Below are 19,098 nucleotides of genomic sequence, written 5' to 3' on the forward strand. Positions count from 1 at the left end.
CAATGTAAACAAATTAACCACCATGATAAAATGGACAGATATAATTACCAAACAGTAATTTGTTTATTAGATCAGTACGTTTTTACAGATTTCGCTTCAAAATAAAAACACTATTTCCCTAATTTGCAGATTAATTCTGATATTGCTCCTTGCCTGTTATACAGACTTACTTCTTGGATTGAATTGATTTCATATTTCACTTATCCAGATTGCATCATTCAGCAGTTGGCAAACCCGTGGTTTTGCGAAGTCATAAGATATATTTCTATGCTGGGCTCGTAAAATTTATTATAAATGTTTGATTAAAAATCATACTTCTATGTTACACTCCCTCACACAGCTTGCAGAAGCAGATAAAACAAAACATACTGAAAAAAAAAATTGTCCTATATGGGAAATATAAGATACAATAATTCTTGTTTTGAACTGCAACTTGCAGTTTCTCAAATCCATAGTAAATAGGTTCAGTACTAAAAGCTGTCTTTCAAAATGAGGTAGACAATTATTTATACTAGGGCTTTGTTGATAAGATCCTCCTGTTCTGAAATGTGATGATGTTTGTTTCCAGTTGCTGTTGATGCAGCAGGAGGACGGCCAGCATAACTGTCAGAAGAAAAAAAAAAGCAAGACTAAACAAATAAACGGAAAACAAATTAAATATAAAGTGTAGTGACATTCTGTCTAGTGGTCATTAATAACAGTCTAATGAGTCAAGTGGCTCATCAAAAAGGTGAGTAAACACCAGTCTCAAAAGTATAGATTAGTGAGACATATTGCTGTCCTAATGCATGGCAAGCTCTTCATTTTTGTCACACCACTTCTTTATAATTTTTTTCACCAGATCCTGGTGAGGGTAGTCATGAAAATGAATATGGTTACAACCAATTTCAAAAGTAGCTGAGACATCTTACGATGACAAGCGAAAACTGGCCACCATGCAATCAAACATAATGTATCCCAAATGAAACATGAAGGAAGACCTTCAACCATTTTTATTCATTACCTGATCTTAACATTGTTTCCAACAGAAGTGACAAGGCGTGGATGAACATAAGTCCAGTAACCCATATTCATGGGTTCCTCTTGAGCCCATACAATCTCTGCATTGTCGTACTTCTGATTTTCAGCCTTGATCAAGTCGAATGGGAATGGACTTATCTGAAATAAAGACACCAAAGGTTACAGAGGGGTATCTTTACTGTTAAGCCACAGTGACTGTAAAACACGTCACAGTGTTGCATGTCATATTTATTACTGTCCTCAATGAAATCAGTTCCACTTGAAACAAGTACCACTGATGATAAAAACTTGCAACCAGAAAAAATAATTTTGTACAAATACACACCACAACACCAACTTAAATAAAAATGAAACTTAAAATCAGTGGGTTTCTTCGTTGATAAATTTACAGCATCAGTTTATTGCTGTTATACTAAGTATTAGTCTTCGAGTGACATAAGGTCATTGCCATTTCTCAGCTACCGCTACCTCTAACACAGATACAATCAAAGATATTCTCGACTGTTGTCTGTTTCTCCTGCAAAATAAACGAAGGCTCATTCTCTCAAGGGTTAACAATACGGACAGTGCAAGGCACTGTTGCCTACACTGTATCAGAGAGCAGACAAATGCACTCACTGTGCATGCAAAGAGACATGCCAGAACTAGTTTACAAACAGGGAATGTTATTGCTAAACTTTTTGTCTCAATGCTCCATAAATGCCATTTGCTCTATACACATTAAAACATGCAACAATTTCAGAAAACAAAGTCAACAAAAGCAGTGTTGGTGGGGAAGTACATGAAACATCAAAATGTAGCAAGGGTAACGGTCTTAATGAGAAGGTCACAAGCTATAGGACTATTCATGTGGACAGGCTAAGAAGACTTGAACTTCAGAACATGGGCTTGCTAGTACAGTGCTGTAACCATCTGTTTCTTTCATGGCTTTCTTAAAGAAAGGAAAGGCAAGGCAAGGAAGCCTGGTGATCATAGGTTGAAAGAGGTACTGGTACTTGTGTACCTGTTCAACACGAGAGATGGCAATGTCTTCATCAAGACCTCTCTTGCTTCGTTCCTGAAGTAGAGAACAAAACAAATTCAGTTTGAGTAACAAGATCTTCCTTAAACGCTCAGAAAGAGTGGCCTCTGTAAGCTGCAAAGCATGCAAGATTCCAGAGATCTGTCAGACCTTTAGCATGCTTGCAATACTTAAAATACGTGCTCTTTGCCACTCTTTTGCTCACGTGCTAAGGGAGGAGAGGAGCAGGGATTGGTAAATGGTGAGGAGTGTGTTGAACTCAAACTGCTGTGCTGCAAATTTGATTCCTCAACCTGTTGTGTGATGGTGAGGAGAGTACGGAGATGGCAACTGAATGAGTTGTATTTCAGAACTCTTACCTTTGCCAAATCATAGTAAACTTTTCCAGTACAAAGAAGGAGTTTGCGAACTTTCTCTGGATTTTTTGATGCTGGACCAGACTCTGGGATCACACGTCTAAATGATGTCCCTGTATTTGAAGTAAGAGTTCATTTTGTTATTTGCATTTGGCGTCAATATCGAAGATCCTATTATCCATGTCTATTTCAAATGCAAGACCATGATAACGTTTTGATCCATCATAGATTGAAGTAAAGTGATTTCGATGAAGAAAAGCTCTCCTGGAATGAAAAGTATCCCTCCCTTTGGGTTGGTACTGTTCAAACTTAAATAATCTTAACATCTCTTTTGTGCTTTCACTGTGTTTGTTCTTTTGAGACCCTCATATACTAGAAAACATTAAATTCAGAATTTCATTGCAAACTCAAATTTCAAGACAAAAGAAGTTAAATGTAACCAACATAATCTTTTCTCAAACTTACCTTCTGCCATTTCATCAATATGAGATCTGGCAGCTTCTAGACGGAGGAGACTTTTTGGTGTCATCAGGATGAGCTAAGGGAAACCAAGTAGTTAGATTTACAACCTGATCTTCTCCTTCTTATGAACTATTATAAAATAATACTAATTTAAAATTTTATCAATCTTGCTGACGTTTGCTAGCCTTGTCCCTTATTCTCTCTTGTGTATTTATATACTTCTGGACTAATGTTTTGTAGTCTCACTCAAGTTGTAGGTCATTTTACACCAAGCAAAAACACACAAATTATGGAGACAAAGCCAAACTCCTTTAAAATAAAACAACCTTACATACACAATCTTGTTCTTCTTTCTAATTTGAAGGGAAGTATCAAGAAAAACTTACAGGCTTGCGGAAGTTCAGAGCAATCTGTCGCCGCAGCACATGGAAATAGTTTGCAGGTGTGCTACAGTTAACAACCTAGAAAAAAAGGACCCACATTTCAGTGTGGTTTCTGTAAAATCACAATTTAAGAGGATAATTCTAAATTAAAAAAAAAAATATATATATATATATATATATAATTTGCAATTATTAACTGCAAAATTAAACTCACAAAATTGACTCACCTGCCAGTTGGTGGAATAAAGCTGATTCACCTCGAAGAGTTCATTGTTTGTCTGCAGATTTGAAAGTAATAAAACAGGCGTAACAGACAAACCCACCAATACCGACTAAGATAAGACTGAATAATAAATTAAATTTGTGGTTCTTTGCCAACAAATTCTTTGAAAAAAAACTTATGAAGAACAAACTAGAAAGTAAACAGTCGCTTGAGATGAATTGCCAAAAAAAAAAGTGTTGGACATAAAATAACAAACTGTGCAATTTATAATGAAATATGACAACTGAAGAACTATATGACATGTTACTGATATGAGAAGAAATTAGTAATTACTGGAAAAACATCAGGGTTGTCATTGCTCATTTGTAGAAACCTCTCTGGCCTGGCACTGGAATGTTCAGGTCCCTAAAAGAAAAAAATATATAATTATGGAACTGTAAGTGTGTTTCCGCTCTACAGAAAGATGAAATTTAGACATAACCATTGTGAAATTCCATATTTCATCTCTGAGCCTTAAAGCAACTGAACAACAGCAGACAATTCCTTTTATATGTGTTGCTTTGTACAATCAAGCTTAATAGAGGGACAATGCAATTATCATCATCGATCAGACACAACATCTCTTTTGCATATAACAGGCCCACAGACTTTGTTATGAGTTGTAATTATTAAGAATATTCATAATTCCATCTTTTTTAAAGATGCCTGTAGTTTAGAAATTGAACCCCACAAGGTATGGTCATGATAAACACAAATCTCAGACCACTCACCCCAGACTGATTTCACTTTTGGCAGTCTTCAAGAAAGAATAACCCTTTCACCCCTAATAGTGACCAGCATCTAATTTCTCCTTACAATATCACCCCCAAAGTCACACATAAAGGTCGCAAGAAAAAGGGAAATGACCACCAATGATAGAAGCTCTCCCTAGATTGTTGAACAAATTCTCCTCATCAGCACCTGAAGAAATGTATTGAGAACAGCATGGAGAATATGCATACTGATGTTAGGGTGTAAAGAATCAAAACTCACCATTCCTTCGTATCCATGAGGAAGTAACATGGTGAGTGCACTTTGTCTCACCCATTTGTCTTGTCCACTGCTGATAAACTGATCAATAATACACTACCGAGGGTAAAAATAATTATAATTAAAACAAAAATAGATTGAAACAGTGACGTTAAATTTCACAATTAGCCTGTAACATTAGATTTGATCTGGTTTGGAGGGCTTACTGTTAGTAATGAATGAAATCACACTTAGTCTTGTGCTGAACTGACCAAAGTATTTCAGATGTTGATCTCTCTTACTAATCCAATTGACATACCTGGGCAGTATTGTTAAAGTCACCAAACTGTGCTTCCCAGCAAACAAGAGCAAATGGATTGGTCATGCTGAAACCAAGCTCAAAACCTACAAAACGAAGAAAAATGTGTTTTATGGATAAAAACTGCAATTGGCATGACCAATTAAAATAATGCAGTTCACGTTCATTTTTTGTCCAAAATTTAGCTGTTGATCATCTTTTGCAAATGAATGGGTGACAGTAGTCTTGAACAGGACTGTTGAGCACAGTGACAGAAAATCTGGAAATCCTAGTGCCAGTGACCCAGCAAGCTGTGACTTCAAACACCCTCCCCTCTTGCCAAAATGTCCTAACCTTGATTAATAAAGTATGAGACAAGTTACTACTGCAAAATTGTTTGAGGAATGCTGGAACTTTTCACTACAAATATATGAATAAGAACAAATAAATGTAAATAGAATTGGAGACATAGTAAGTTTTGAGCTCAGTAAAGAAATAGACAAAAAAAATGTTTTTTGTCTTGTCACGAGTGTAGGACAAAGAAAAAATTCTGAGTCTCCATGAGGAGTTGAACCTTAGACCTTTGGATTTTGTGCTCCAATGCTCTACCAGAGAGCCACAGGGACTCTACAGTGAGCGAGGTCTATTGCAAAGTTCATATGACACAAACTGCTTGGATCCGTGATGTCGATAGCTGATAATGTGCACTTAACATACCTAGCACAGCGTATTCTGATAGAGAGCTATTGCAGACTGTGTAAATGGCCTGGTCAGTGCTGAGATCATTTAATGGACAGTACGTCACTTTATCTTTGTCTTGATCATGCAGAATATGATGACGATGGCTACAAAGGAAAAAAAATATCATCCAATGGCTCATATAGAAAAATTCATCAGTAGTACTGGAGGGTAAGTGTTGTTAAAAAAAAATAGCATCAAAGGAGGTCAACAATCTCTTTAGCAGTGAGGAGGTCACCATACTCTTACATGGTACTGTTAGCAGTGTATCTACCTGAAAGTCCCCCTCTCTACATCCTGTCCACTTAGCCTCACATGAACACCTTCTATCAAAAGAGAGCCAAATGCCAGGGCTTCACCCATTGCCCAGTCCACATAACCCTTCTCCAGTAGATCATGGCGACCTTTAAGGATGCGGCGCAGTCCTGAAATTGATATCCATTCATTAAGAAAAGGGTCTGCCAGTAGTAGTATGGTATACTTGCTTTCATTTCACACTTACATATAAACATAAAAAACTGCCAATCACACGACTTGTCTTTGGAGTGAGCAGCATATGTTGCATTCATTTTAAAGATTCACACAACATCTTAAGGCTTAACCCATTGCAGCCTAACATCAGCAAAAAATTCCTCATGGATACGAAGGAATGGTGAGTTTTGGTTCTTAACATCCCAACATCAGTATGCATATTCTCCATACTGTTCTCAATACATTTTCATAAGGTGCTGACAAGGAGAATTTGTTTAACAATCTAGTCAGGGCTTCTATCATTGGTGGTCATTTCCCTTTTTCTTGTGACCTCTGTGTGATTTTGGGGGTGGTATTGTAAGGAGAAATTAGATGCAAGTCACTCTTAGCAGTTGCTAATTAAAAAGTAAATGATCTTTGGCCACAGGTAATAAAATTGACAACTTTGGCTACCAATTTAGTCCCTATTTTTTTCTAGTTGTCATGGCTACAAAAATGGCCACAGCTTGGAGCAGCCTGAGATGTTGGGGAAGGATCATCTTTTTTTTACCTCCATGAACCTTGAAGTCTCCACCAGGAGCAGCACTGAACACATTTCCTACATGCTTCAAAGTGTCAAGAGCAATTCCTGTTGGTTTCACAGGCTGGGTAGGAGAATAGCCTTTTTTGAAGAATCCTGTTGAAACACAATGAGAAATTGGTTATTCAATAGATATCTGAATTTTAGACATCAGTTCATCTATTTATCTTTTATTCAATATCAAATGATATTGTGATATACACGAACCCTTTTCGTAGGGGCTATGTCTCTTTCTGACACAAACTTTGGACCAACAAAATTTTTTTTAAATCTTGGACCCCTTGAAGTGATAAACATGCTTGATGTAATGATATGATTCTTTCAACTTCCAATAGACATGCAAAATTAAAACAGCAGATCACACCTTTCCATGGTGAATCCAGCCAATCCCTGTTAAGCAGTACACGCTTCTCAGACTTTGCATCAGCAAATGCTTGTTCACAAATCTTATCGTAGTTGGCTTTCTCTTCCTGAAAGAAAAGACACAATATTTTTTTTTAAAGTATGACTCAAGTCAAGAAGCCTCCTATCTAAAAGTAAGGAAGCAATACTCCTAATCCTTGCAAGCTATAGAGACCTGAATTATTCTGTCTAGTAACATCCTCTACAAAATTCACTGCAGATTAAGAGCTTTAAACTTTCATTGGAATGGTCACATGTTCAGACTAGACAGATCTCTGGCTACCACAATAGGTTGATCAGTCATTTATTATATGATCCTTATGGCCCAGCACATGGTTTAATAAATATTAGACAAAAATTCCCCATCCAAGGCCATATTGATGGCCTGAGAGAGCCACTTAGAGCCACTTGGCTTTGCAACAAAAAAGCAACCGTCATATGATAAAATACTTGTTGACTTAGTTAACTCAGTCTGGATGAGAAAATACTTGGCTCTCCCTCTTGATGCACAGACCTAGCTGCAATCTGTCCATTCCTCATGACCTCAATTAAAATATTTTCCAGTCTGGCTCTCTCACTCAGTCTATAAGCACATAATCTGCACATACCTGAAGCCATTCCTCTGTGACAACACCCTCATCTATAAGTTTCTTTGTGTACAAATCCAACACATGATTCTTTTTGTTGATGTTCTTGTACATGATTGGTTGTGTGAACATTGGATTGTCACCTTCATTGTGGCCGTGGCGACGGTAGCAAACCTAAAATTGTTCATGAGAAGGCAATTGGATCATGAAAAGGAAGTGGGCATTTATGATAAATATATTCAGGCTTACTTGCCCTTTCTCCAGAATTGTTTAAATTTTCTTGACCCTTTCACTCCCAAGATCTCACCAGTAGCTTTCCTTACTGTCTGCCATAATACTCTGTCTCATGACGTCAGTTTGGAGAATTTGGCGTAAGATCAGTTACAAATTCCGCTGCATCTCATGCAAGGTTTTTCAAACTGCTGCTACTCCTTGTGTATCGGCAGGCTTGTATTCACGTGGGAGAAGGTGCGAGAGATGGAGTATTTCACATTGGAAAAGAGTCATGCCTCCAAAATTCTTTGCAATTTTCCTGAACTTGTATATCACAAGAGGGAGGAGTCATATAAGCCACCTTAGCCACACTACATGGCTAACAAATAGAAATCTTTACGACCCATGTAGTTCCAGTGCGGTAACAGTCTTACTAGTAGGATAGTCTTCTTTTTATTTCGCATTGATACTGTATAAAAATTCAAAATCTGTTTTTAAATGAGAGTTGCAGACAGAAATAATTATTTACTTAAGGTGTAAGACATACCAAATCAATGACAACATCTTTGCCAAATTGAGCTCTCCATTCTGCTGCAACTTTACACACATGCATCACAGCCTCTGGGTCATCGGCATTCACATGGAAAATAGGAGCATCTACAACCTAAAGAATAAGATATTTAGATGGAGAAGTTAACACAACAGCTGCAAGATACATTAAATTAAATGGCCAAGGTACAGCAAAGTAGTCTTTTTCTTTTTGGGGGGTTTCTCTCAGGAGAATAAAACATTGTTTTCTGTGACCATTTATAAATTTTCGTGAAGGTTGCCCAATGGTTATCATGAAAAAATTGACCTCGAAGCCCTAATGACCAAGGTTGCAATGATGTATATCAATTTTTTATTCTGCATTTGTGTTTATTTCCCTAGAGTCAAATAATCTAATATTTTTCTTGTTCAAAATTTTCCAAGCCAATTTTCTTAATATGTACTTTACTTGGGAATTAAAGTGAGTGGTTAATGGAAGCTACTTGAACTAGAAGATACAATTCTGTGCACCCACCTTGGCAACATCGGTGCAATAAGGTGAGGAGCGAGCAACCCTTGGATCAGTGGTGAAGCCAATCTGAAATTTAAGACATGGTTTAACGTGTGTTACAATTATTTTCATCATATTTCAAAACTTTATATCCCAACATCAGTGTGTATATTCTTCATACAATTCTCTACAAGTTTCCTATGGTACTGTTAAGGATAATTTAGTAAAACATTGAGAAATCATAAGTTTGCAACTACTTCATTAATTCTCATAAGCCTTCTGCTTGACTCAGCTGTAACACCTTAATGAGAAATTAGTTGCTAGTCACCCTCAGGATATAAAGGGCAATTCTTCCTCAGTTCATAACAATGTGCGTCTTGTGCATGTGTATCATCATAACCATTACATGTGTGCAGAAAAAGTGCACACCATAACCAAAGCGGGCATTGTCCATAACAAATAGCTCTTTTAAATGGTGATTTATTACCAAAACAATAAAACTAACCTGGTTGTTAACAACAATATGTATGGTGCCATGTGTGGTATACTGTGGCAGTGCACTTAAATGGAAAGTCTCATAGACCACACCCTGTCCAGAAAATGCTGCATCGCCATGAATAAGAACACTCATCACCTTTTGGATATAATGAAAGAAAAAAATAAATAAAAATTTACTCAAAATATTTTAATGTAAAGACAGTGTTACAACATATAAGTGGAAGTACAAATCCTTTATCTCAGGAGCATTCCAAAGGGGAAAGCAACAACACCCATTCACCAATTCCTTATGCTATAGAGAATCAACACGCTACAAGTTATAAGAGATAAAATAAACTGACATTCAATTTACTACCTTTTTCCCTTGTGTGTCTCCTCGATAAAATTGCTCTGATCTGGTTTTTCCTTCCACAACAGGATCCACAGCTAAATGTACACAAGAACTTTGACTGAGAAACATGACCCAACACTGACTAATAGTAAAAATTCAGTCTTCCTACAGAGACATTGTAAAAAATAGCTGTCTACTACTTTTATCATGCATTGTTGTAAAGGTGTCTCCAGGCAAAATTTGAGGAAAATAATTCAGATTGAAAAAGAAAAAGAAAAGACAGTGCAAGCTTAAAAAATAACATTTGACAAGAATCTAGTTACTTTATAAATCCGACATTGCAGATTTCATGAATTTATAAATAAACATTTGCTTGAATTATTGATAATGAAGTAAGAGCCTAAGCTAAAGGAATGCTGAGGTAGAGTACTCCTCTGGTATTGAACAACTTACAAGGGTCCTAAAAGTTTTGTTTGTGAATGACTTACAAATGGCGGCAGTGACATAAAGAACCTGGTATCATTGATACTAGAACAAAATCTTAACTGCTATTGGAGTTGTAAAACTGACAATGAATTTTCTTGATCCACATAGCTCTAATTCTCAACCAAATATCTTGACATATCACATTCGTACAACCAAATGTTAAGGGAATGTTAAGAGATGCCGTTTAAAACAGCTGACAGTACCCTAATACTCAATTTCTTCCCAGACTGCAAAGTGCAATATTGCACAAGAGGAGGGTTGTCAGCAAAACTAGATAATAAAAGTGGTTTGCCACACTAGAATATTGTCATCTAAGCATCAATAGGTCAGTTACTGATTTTTGAGGCTAAGCCTTTCATCAGAGGGAGGGGAAGCCAAGCATTTGTTCCAACAAAGGCATAAAGAATCCATTCATGAAAACAGGGCTAGAGTCCACACTTTTCACAAAATCATATATTGAATTTCTGAAATCAACTGCATTTTGCAAAAATAAAAACTCCAAAACTTCTTAAAATTCCAAACAAAGGGGAGACAAATTTGCATGAACGAAAGCTCAAGAATAGTTAAATATAATCCAGGAGAACAACCAAAACAAGTTTGCAAAAAATGTTCATATCAGTTTTCAATGTCAAGGTTGGAGTTCTTCATTGTGATTGGCTAATTTGTGAAATCATACTTGCCGCACTTGGATACAACAATAATACTTAAAAAAAAAATTAGAAATTGGAAATTCAAAATCAAAAGTGATTTTTGTTGGTGTGGCTTTGCATTGCACAATAAAATTTCAACAGTATAAAAGACAAAGAAGTTGTAAACCTTCCAAATGGGAAGGATTTGCCACAACAGCCAACCGCACAATTTTATTTGTGGCTCTATTGAGAAGTTCATGAGACATCCCTAAATGGTACTTCACATCTCCTGATCCCTGTGGCAAAGGAAAGAGCAGTGTTTAATTAATCTCAGTTCTGAGTCTGAGTGTCTATTCTACCATGTCAGTGATGTTCAAGAACATTTCCAGCCAGTTGAAAATAAAATTTTGTTGTCATATCCAGCAATAAAAAAAATCTCCAAATTGATTATTTTCTTTACTCCCAATATCTATCTCCTTAAAAATATGTTTACCCTGTGACTTAAAAGAAGAAATCATGACAAATAAGACTCTTCTTTAACCCTTTAACTCCCAAGATTTCATGAGTAATTCTCCTTACTGTCTGCTATACAATTCATGTAATGTTAGTTTGGAGAATTTGGAATTGGATCAACCAATAATCCCCTAGACTTGAATCCGATCACAACATCCCTAAGGTTGTTGAAAAATCATTCACTGCACTGACAACAATTGTTTGCATTTGCTCCCTTCCTTGAAAGTAAGTGGCATTTCTAAAGCTTGCAAGGCATTGTTATAAGACTTGAATCCAATCACAACATCCCTCATGTTGTTCAAACATCATTCATTACTGCACTGACTACAAATGTTTGCATTTGCTCCCTCCCTTGAGAGGTAACTGGCATTTTAAAAGCCTAAGGGACAGAGTTATAAGACTTGAATCTGATCACAACGTCCCTCAGGTTGTTGAAACATCATTCACTGCACTGACTACAATTGTTTGCATTTGCTCCCTCCCTTGAGAAGTAACTGGCATTTCAAAAGCCTGAGGAATGGGGTTATAAGACTTAAATCTGATCATGAAATCCCTCAAGTTGTTGAAACATCATTTACTGCTACTGAAGTAAAATATTTACCCTTAGATAGGCTGCACTTTTTTTGTTGAAAAAATGGGATTAAAGTTTGGGAAGGGGCTTAAACGCAGATACAATAGATAATTAATAAGATACAGATAATTAATCTGCATGATAGCTCAAAGCTTTTGTTTCACACTTCAAATTGTTGTAAAACATGTAAGATAACCATTTCAAAGGTAACTTCCCCATTATGGTCAACACCACACTATTTTGGATGCAAACATCCGTAAGGAAAAAGGCATTACAAGTAAATAGTAAAGTATTAGGAGTAAATAAGAAAGTGCCATGACCCTGCATACATACTTCATCAGACGCTTCCAGGGTTGGATCAAACTGAGTAAAGATCTGTTCCAGTGATTTACGGCAGACGTTAGCAAGGACATTAAGTCTTCCCCTGTGTGGCATTCCCATGATGATACTCTCCACACCAAACTCACTTGACTTGTCAATAATTGCCTTCATTGCTGGAATCAATACTTCACAGCCTTCAATGCCAAAGCGCTTTTCTGATGACCATTTCTTGGCGAGAAAAGCCTCAAACCTAACAATGCATGATTAGAAGAAATCACAAAGGGAAAACTGGGAAATGAAATTCAACCACCTTGCAAGCCAACACAACAACAACAACATATCTACAAAACAAACAATATCAGCTGTATTCTATATTTCACCCTGTCACCATGTTTACTTAACACAGTCTGGATACAAGATAATGCAGAGCAAAGAAAATGTACTCTTAAATGCCAATTTCCAAATTAACTCTTTAATTCCCAGAGGTGATTAACAACTAACTTCTCTCTATAATATTCATACAGTATCCAGTAAAAAGGTAATGAGAATACTCAAACTTATCAGATAGAAGTTGTTATCTTGATCTAACACCAAACTGTCATAACTAATTTCAAGGGAAATATGTAGTAGCTGGAAGGGAGAATTGACAATTAGATTATGGGAGTTAAAGGGTTAAACACACAAAATAAAAGCTTGCTAAAGTTTATGAGAAAAAAAAAAGTAAACATTTTCAAATTCATTGCCTACAACATGTTTCTTACATCCCCTAATTTTACCATTACTGTTCCTTTGCTGTTTTAAAATGTCTCTTTTCTTCTTTTTTAACTTATTCTATTTCTGTTTTGGAGTCACTTTGAGGAATTTAATTTTAAATATTGCCTAAGAATTGGGAAATAGCATTTTGCGAAGGATAGACAAGGTTACTGTTAGTAGCTCCCTTTAGCTCTGCATAAAATAATCTCCATACTACCCTTATGAAAAGACACAGGTGTTGCCTGGTCTTCAAGGTAATACTTCTGTACCAATAATAATGAGCATGGAATTCCTACCCAGTTGAGCGAATGAGTCTCTTGACCAAAGTTCTTTTGTCTTCCACATCTAGTTGTACAATCCCTGGGGTCTCAAATCTCTTCCTTATCCAGTCACCTTGAAAATAGGAACAAAGAAATAAGATAAAACCAAAAAAACAAGTCAATTAAAAAAAAACTGAGTTGATGATGTAAACTGGCTAGTTTAGAGTTTCAAAAGCTGACTTTTGAGGCTTAGCCTTTCATCAGAGAGAGGCATAGCCAAGGGTTTGTCCCAACAAAGGTGTAAAGAATCCATTTATGAATCATATTTTACTTACATTTATATTTTTCTGGAATGAACATGTAATCCAGTCCAATATGTCCACAATAGGCATTCTGTGGGAGAGAAAAAAATCAGAAAAAGATTGAAAAAATAAATTAACTTCCAGATATTGCTTGACTTAATGTCAAGTTCTCAAGGCTAAAATCAAAAGAACTGGACCAGATTTCCAAAGGGAAGATAAAGCTATCCAATGGATAAATCACTGACCAGTGGATAAGAGTTAATAAAACTTACAGCACTATCCACCTGATAGAGATCTATCCAGTGGATAGTGTTATTCACTCTTTGAACAACTGGGACCTTTATGACTGACAAAAGATCTGAGAATTGAAATTGAGATCTTGGGATTACTGTAAAAGGGTTTATTTATCATTTAATATGTCAAATTCTTAAACAGTCTCTAGCTTACATTCAGCCTGTTTACTATTTCTCTCAAAGTCAGAACATTATTCTCTCCACCAATAAATGTTGTATTAGGAAGCTGAAACACTTTGTCTAGATCAGTCTCACCTTTAGAAAAGAAAAAAAAATAACCATTTAGTAAATACAAATGTCAGTTAAAACTTAATGTAAAATCAATGACAAGTGACAGCAAAGATAACTGTAAGAGTAGCCATATCATTTCTTTGCAACGTAGTTGACAGTTACAGTTAACATTTAATCAACTGTTACATCAAATTTCTCTAAATAATTAAATCATGATTTTATGTCTCGAGAGACAGAAAAATTAGTTCTTTTTAACACAAATAATTTCTCTCCACTTGTCAAATCTCTTCATTTTATAAGTTTAAATATCTTTCATTTTTAAGACAAAACATGAGGAAAGTATTGATAGCAAATCAGCGCAGCCTGATAAAGTTGTCTTCACAGCCAGTCAATTTTTCTGATGCCCTACCCTGAATGAAATCTCAGGTCCCTATTGTTTAAAAGGTAGCTAATACCATCTACCAGATAAATCTCTACTGGGTGGAAAGCGTAATACTTTTGTCAGCATTTGTATAGAGATTCACCCATAGCATGGCACAGTCATTTTAACAACTGGGTGACTGTCTTCAAGGGACAAAATTTCTAAACTAATAACTCACCCAGTCCCCAGTATTCTAGGGAGAGATCAGCTGGCACGGTTTCAGATAAGTCAGCCTGTAAGATGCCAAGAGGGTCTAGCTGAGCTACATGATGGCCTCGGATCTGCAAGAAGAATTTATAACTCTTTAACTTCCAGAAGTGATCAACATGAAACTTCTTCCTATAATATCCATTCATTAATCAGCAAAAAGGTAATGAGAATATTCAAACTTATCAAATAGAAGCTGCTACTTGATCTAGCACCAAGTTCTCATAACTAATTTATAAGGAAATGTTAAGCAGCTGGAGGGGAGAATTAACAATCAGATCTTGGGAGTTAAAGGGTTAAAAATTACTGTTTGACATTATAATTGCAGAAAATTGGGACAGAAATCTTCTTATAAATAAAGAACCACACATGCATCAAAAGCCAGGTGGAAAAAACTATTGTTTTATAAAATATATTTTGAGTCATTGTTATCATTTTTCATTATTACTTTTCTCTGAAATTTGGGGGGAAAAAATTGGAATTATTCCTGTCTTTAAATTTCCCTGACTGTTGGTGAGTACCTGTTTAACCTTTTAACTCCCTTGAGTGACCAAGTCAGAATTTCTCCTTATAATATCAATACAATATCAAGCAGACAAGTGGTCAGAATATAGAAAAATATCAGTTTTGGAATTATAAGTTGATCCAATACCAAATTCTCCAAACTAACATCACAAGAACTGTATGGGAGAAGTAAAGAGAATTACTTATAAGATCATGGGAGTTAAAGGGTTAAGAACATGGGTGGTGAGAGAAGTACTGTGAGAGTTTAATGTTTTGATAAGACTGACAACCAAAATTGCCTGGTGCATCTTCAGTTAGTGGGGAAAAAAAAAAAGAAAAAGAAAAAAAAAATCCACTGCAGTCTTTGTATTACCTGGTAACAACGAATCAATGAGTAAACTGCCAAGTGATCTGACACTAGTTCGTTAATTGTTGACTGATCCACAGCACTTGGAACAGTTTGTGGTGTTGCTACCATGCCAGGACTTTGTCCTAAGATGGGTGGTGGCTGATAAGCTTGTCCTGGGGGTTTTCCGCTTTCAACTTGACGGAAGTAAGCATCCCATGACTGCAAAAAGATAAAAGAAAAGAAGTCAATATATCTGCCTTTTGTTTAGTAGAAACAAAGAAGTATAATTAATTCTATGACCGCTTTATGCTACATCCCATGACTGCAAAGTGAAAACAATGTCAATCTGTAAGCCCTGTACTTAGTAGAAAAAAAGAAATAATTAACTCTAAAAATTGCTTTATGCTAAAAACAGTGCTAAAATGTATTTGACAAATAGATTCTGTGTTGCCATGTGTCTGCTAAGAAATAGATTACAGATAATACCGTATTATGACCTTATCTATGATCTATCACTGAACAGATGCACAGCAAAATGGAATCTATTTGTCAATTTTTCTCATGATTAATTGTTATGAAAGTGATCAGTGATTGTATGGAACAATATTTGGGTCACCTAATAAATTTGTAGTTTCCTAAATGAACTTCATTCACAGACAATAAACACTAGATTAATCAGTTGTCTACTAAGCGAATGTTTGCGTAGTAACCATGCTACAAAACTTGCTTAAGGTGATTATCAACATTTTCTAACCAACACCTTTATAATAAGCTGAATAATATTAAATAACCTAGTGAGAACATGATATGTTACTGAGCAGAAATAAGGCAATATAGAATTTATTTGCAAATTATTTAGTAAGCCAGCTTAATACTTCTTTCAACATCACTAGTTGCAAATGTTGATGTATCAAAGAAATTTCCAATCCTGTCTCAGGAACCTCTTTCACAGTTTTTGATTTAAACAATTATGCATAATTTTTCAAGTTGGGCATTTACAATTCATTTGAAAATTGGCCATCAATATCCACCACTGTTCCTTTGGCTGCTATGTTTTCCACCCCACAAAAAAAAAAACAAAAACAAAAACAAAAAGTAACAAAAATTTGCAAGATTTCTCTAGATCAGAGTACATTTCTTTTACAATACTTATAGTGACACTAAATATCGTGAAATCTGATTTTACCTCTTGTATAGAAGCAAATATCTACATGCAAACTGGTGAGCATTCTGGTGTGAAAATAATATGTGACTACTGCAAGACACAACAGAACCCTAGCCTGGAGGGTGGGTCATGAGCCCGCCAATGTTCACTTCCTTGTAATATAGCTCTTACTAGTATACATGCACGTCTCTTAAAAGCCTGTTAGTGTGGACAGATTATTAAAAACATCATCTTTCTGGAACTGTTTTTCCTGTTTTGTTCTGCACAAATGAGAAGCAATTTATCTCTCAGGAACCTCTTTCACAGTTTTTGGATTTGAACAACCAATAGTTTTTATAGTTGTGTATTTGCCATTCATTTTTAAATTGGTCATCAATATCCACCATTGTTCCCTTGGCCGCTATGTTTTCCACCCCATGAAAAAAATAAACAAAAATTTGCAAGATTTATTTGGGTCAAACGACATTTCTTTTACACTACTTACAATGACTCAGAATATTGTGAAATCTGATTTGACTTCTTTTATAGAAGAAAATATCTACATGTAACCTGGTGAGCATTCTGGCGTAAAAATAATATGCGAGTACTGCAAGAATCAACAGAACCCTAGCCTGGAGGGTGGGTCATGAGCCACTCAAGGTTAACTTCTTCATAATAAAGCTCTTATTAGTATGTATGCATGTCTTTTTTTAAGACACCTGCTAATTTGGAAACACTATTTTTTTTACCTTCTAGTGCTGTTTTTCCTGTTTCCTCACAGAAACTATCTGTCAGGAACCTCTTTCACAGTTTTGGATTTGAACAATTATGCATAATTTTTCAGGTTGTGCATTTGCAATTCATTTTAAAATTGGCTATCAATATCCGCCATTGTTCCTTTCACTGCTATGTTTTCCACCCCATGAAAAAAAATTAACAAAAAGTTACAAAAATTTGCAAGATTTCTCCAAGTCAAAGGCCTTTTCTTTTACACTACTTACAGTGACTCAGAATATTGTGAAATCTGATTTTCCTCTTTTATAGAAGCAAATATCTACATGTGACCTGGTGAACATTCTGGTGTAAAAATAATATGACTACTGCAAGAAATAACAGAACCCTAGCCTGGAGGGTGGGTCATGAGCCGGTAAAAGTTCATTTCCTCATAATAAAGCTCTTATAAGTATACATGCATGTCTTTTTATAGACGCCTCCTTTTTTGGACAGATTATTAAAAACATCCTCTTTCTAGAACTTTTTTTCTTATTTTACTAATGTTCTCCACAAATAAGAAGAGACCTATCTCTCAGGAATCTCTTTTACAGTTTTTGGATTTGAACAATTATGCATAGTTTACTAGTTGTGTATTTGCAATTCATTTGAAAATTGGCCATCAATATCCACCATTGTTCCTTTGGCTGCTATGTTTTCCACCCCATGAAAAAAAAAAATTAACAAAAAGTAACAAAAATTTGCTAGGTTTCTCTAGGTCAAAGGACATTTCTTTTACACTACTTACAATGACTCAGAATATTGTGAAATCTGATTTTACCTCACTTTTAGAAGCAATATCTACATGCAACCTAGTGAGCATTCTAGCGTAACAATACGTGACTGCTGCAATAAAAAGCGGAGCCCTAGCTTAGAGGGTGGGTCATGGGCTGGTCAAGGTTCACTTCCTCATAATAAAGTAAAGCACTAATTAGTATGCGTGTTATTGTAGACGTCTATGAAAAGCATCTTCTTTCTAGAACTGTTTTTCCCGTTTTATAAATGTTTTACACTAAAAGGAAGCTATTGATGTAAAGCGATTTGAATGAAACTAATTCCAAACTCTTGACGCTTTTGGGTAAACACGCGGGTTGTCGAGTTCGTGGGTGTTCAATACATTTCACATCAATAACGTTCGCGCGCTGTAGTATCAAAATTTACGGCCACAAATCAGACAAATTACTTACCCGATGTACACTTTTAGGATCCTCTTTCCACGATAAGTACATTGTTTCCACATAATTGCCACTACTACCGTTTAAAAACGGTTCCTGAGCGACTAAAACCGCAGTTTGTTGCCATCTCTTGTGAAGCGAGGGCTTGCCATATCTTGCCAAACGCTCCCTCAACAATCTCGCACATGTTCTTGCTGCATACATCATCAACACTTTCAAAAATATAAAACTCAAGTCCTAGTCCTTATTAGCAAGTGTTCAAATGTCATATAAGTCCTGTTTTGTAGAAGAAAGTGTGATGGATTTAACGAAAGCATTAAACTTCCGAGAGATTGGACTTTCGCCAGTTTAGTTTCCAGCGTGGCTGTGTAGCCCTTTATATTCGTCTTTCTTTGAAAGCACAGCCGTTCTAAACGTACCAAAAGCGTACGATCTTTGTAGTAGTTCTCTTGTAAGAAGTTTTTCCCTCTGAGAATAAGCCGCTTCCGATCAGCAACACAGATAGCTAGGGAATCACGAGCTAGACTACTTTCGTAAG

General features: G+C 35.9%; 1 protein-coding gene across 1 annotated transcript; it reads right to left on the bottom strand.

The window, feature by feature from the left end:
• Window positions 1-44: 44 nt before the first annotated feature.
• On the bottom strand, window positions 45-19,040 carry LOC113682281 (2-oxoglutarate dehydrogenase complex component E1). The gene is made up of 27 exons (XM_089189539.1): window positions 18,573-19,040; window positions 15,495-15,689; window positions 14,589-14,691; window positions 13,913-14,013; window positions 13,499-13,556; window positions 13,200-13,296; window positions 12,163-12,400; window positions 10,933-11,041; window positions 9,655-9,725; window positions 9,307-9,435; window positions 8,826-8,888; window positions 8,310-8,426; window positions 7,571-7,723; window positions 6,925-7,030; window positions 6,531-6,656; window positions 5,784-5,934; window positions 5,489-5,616; window positions 4,793-4,878; window positions 4,498-4,590; window positions 3,799-3,870; window positions 3,470-3,520; window positions 3,246-3,320; window positions 2,863-2,935; window positions 2,401-2,510; window positions 2,024-2,077; window positions 1,004-1,158; window positions 45-603 (listed from the first exon to the last, which is right to left on the bottom strand). Exons 1-27 carry the CDS (start codon window positions 18,765-18,767, stop codon window positions 507-509), a joined length of 3,006 nt encoding a protein of 1,001 aa, XP_089045665.1. The 5' UTR covers window positions 18,768-19,040; the 3' UTR covers window positions 45-506.
• Between the last annotated feature and the right edge of the window lie 58 nt (window positions 19,041-19,098).

Source organism: Pocillopora damicornis, chromosome 1 (genome assembly GCF_964200805.1).
Source record: "Pocillopora damicornis chromosome 1, jaPocDami1.2, whole genome shotgun sequence".
Classification (NCBI taxonomy): Eukaryota; Metazoa; Cnidaria; class Anthozoa; order Scleractinia; family Pocilloporidae; genus Pocillopora; species Pocillopora damicornis.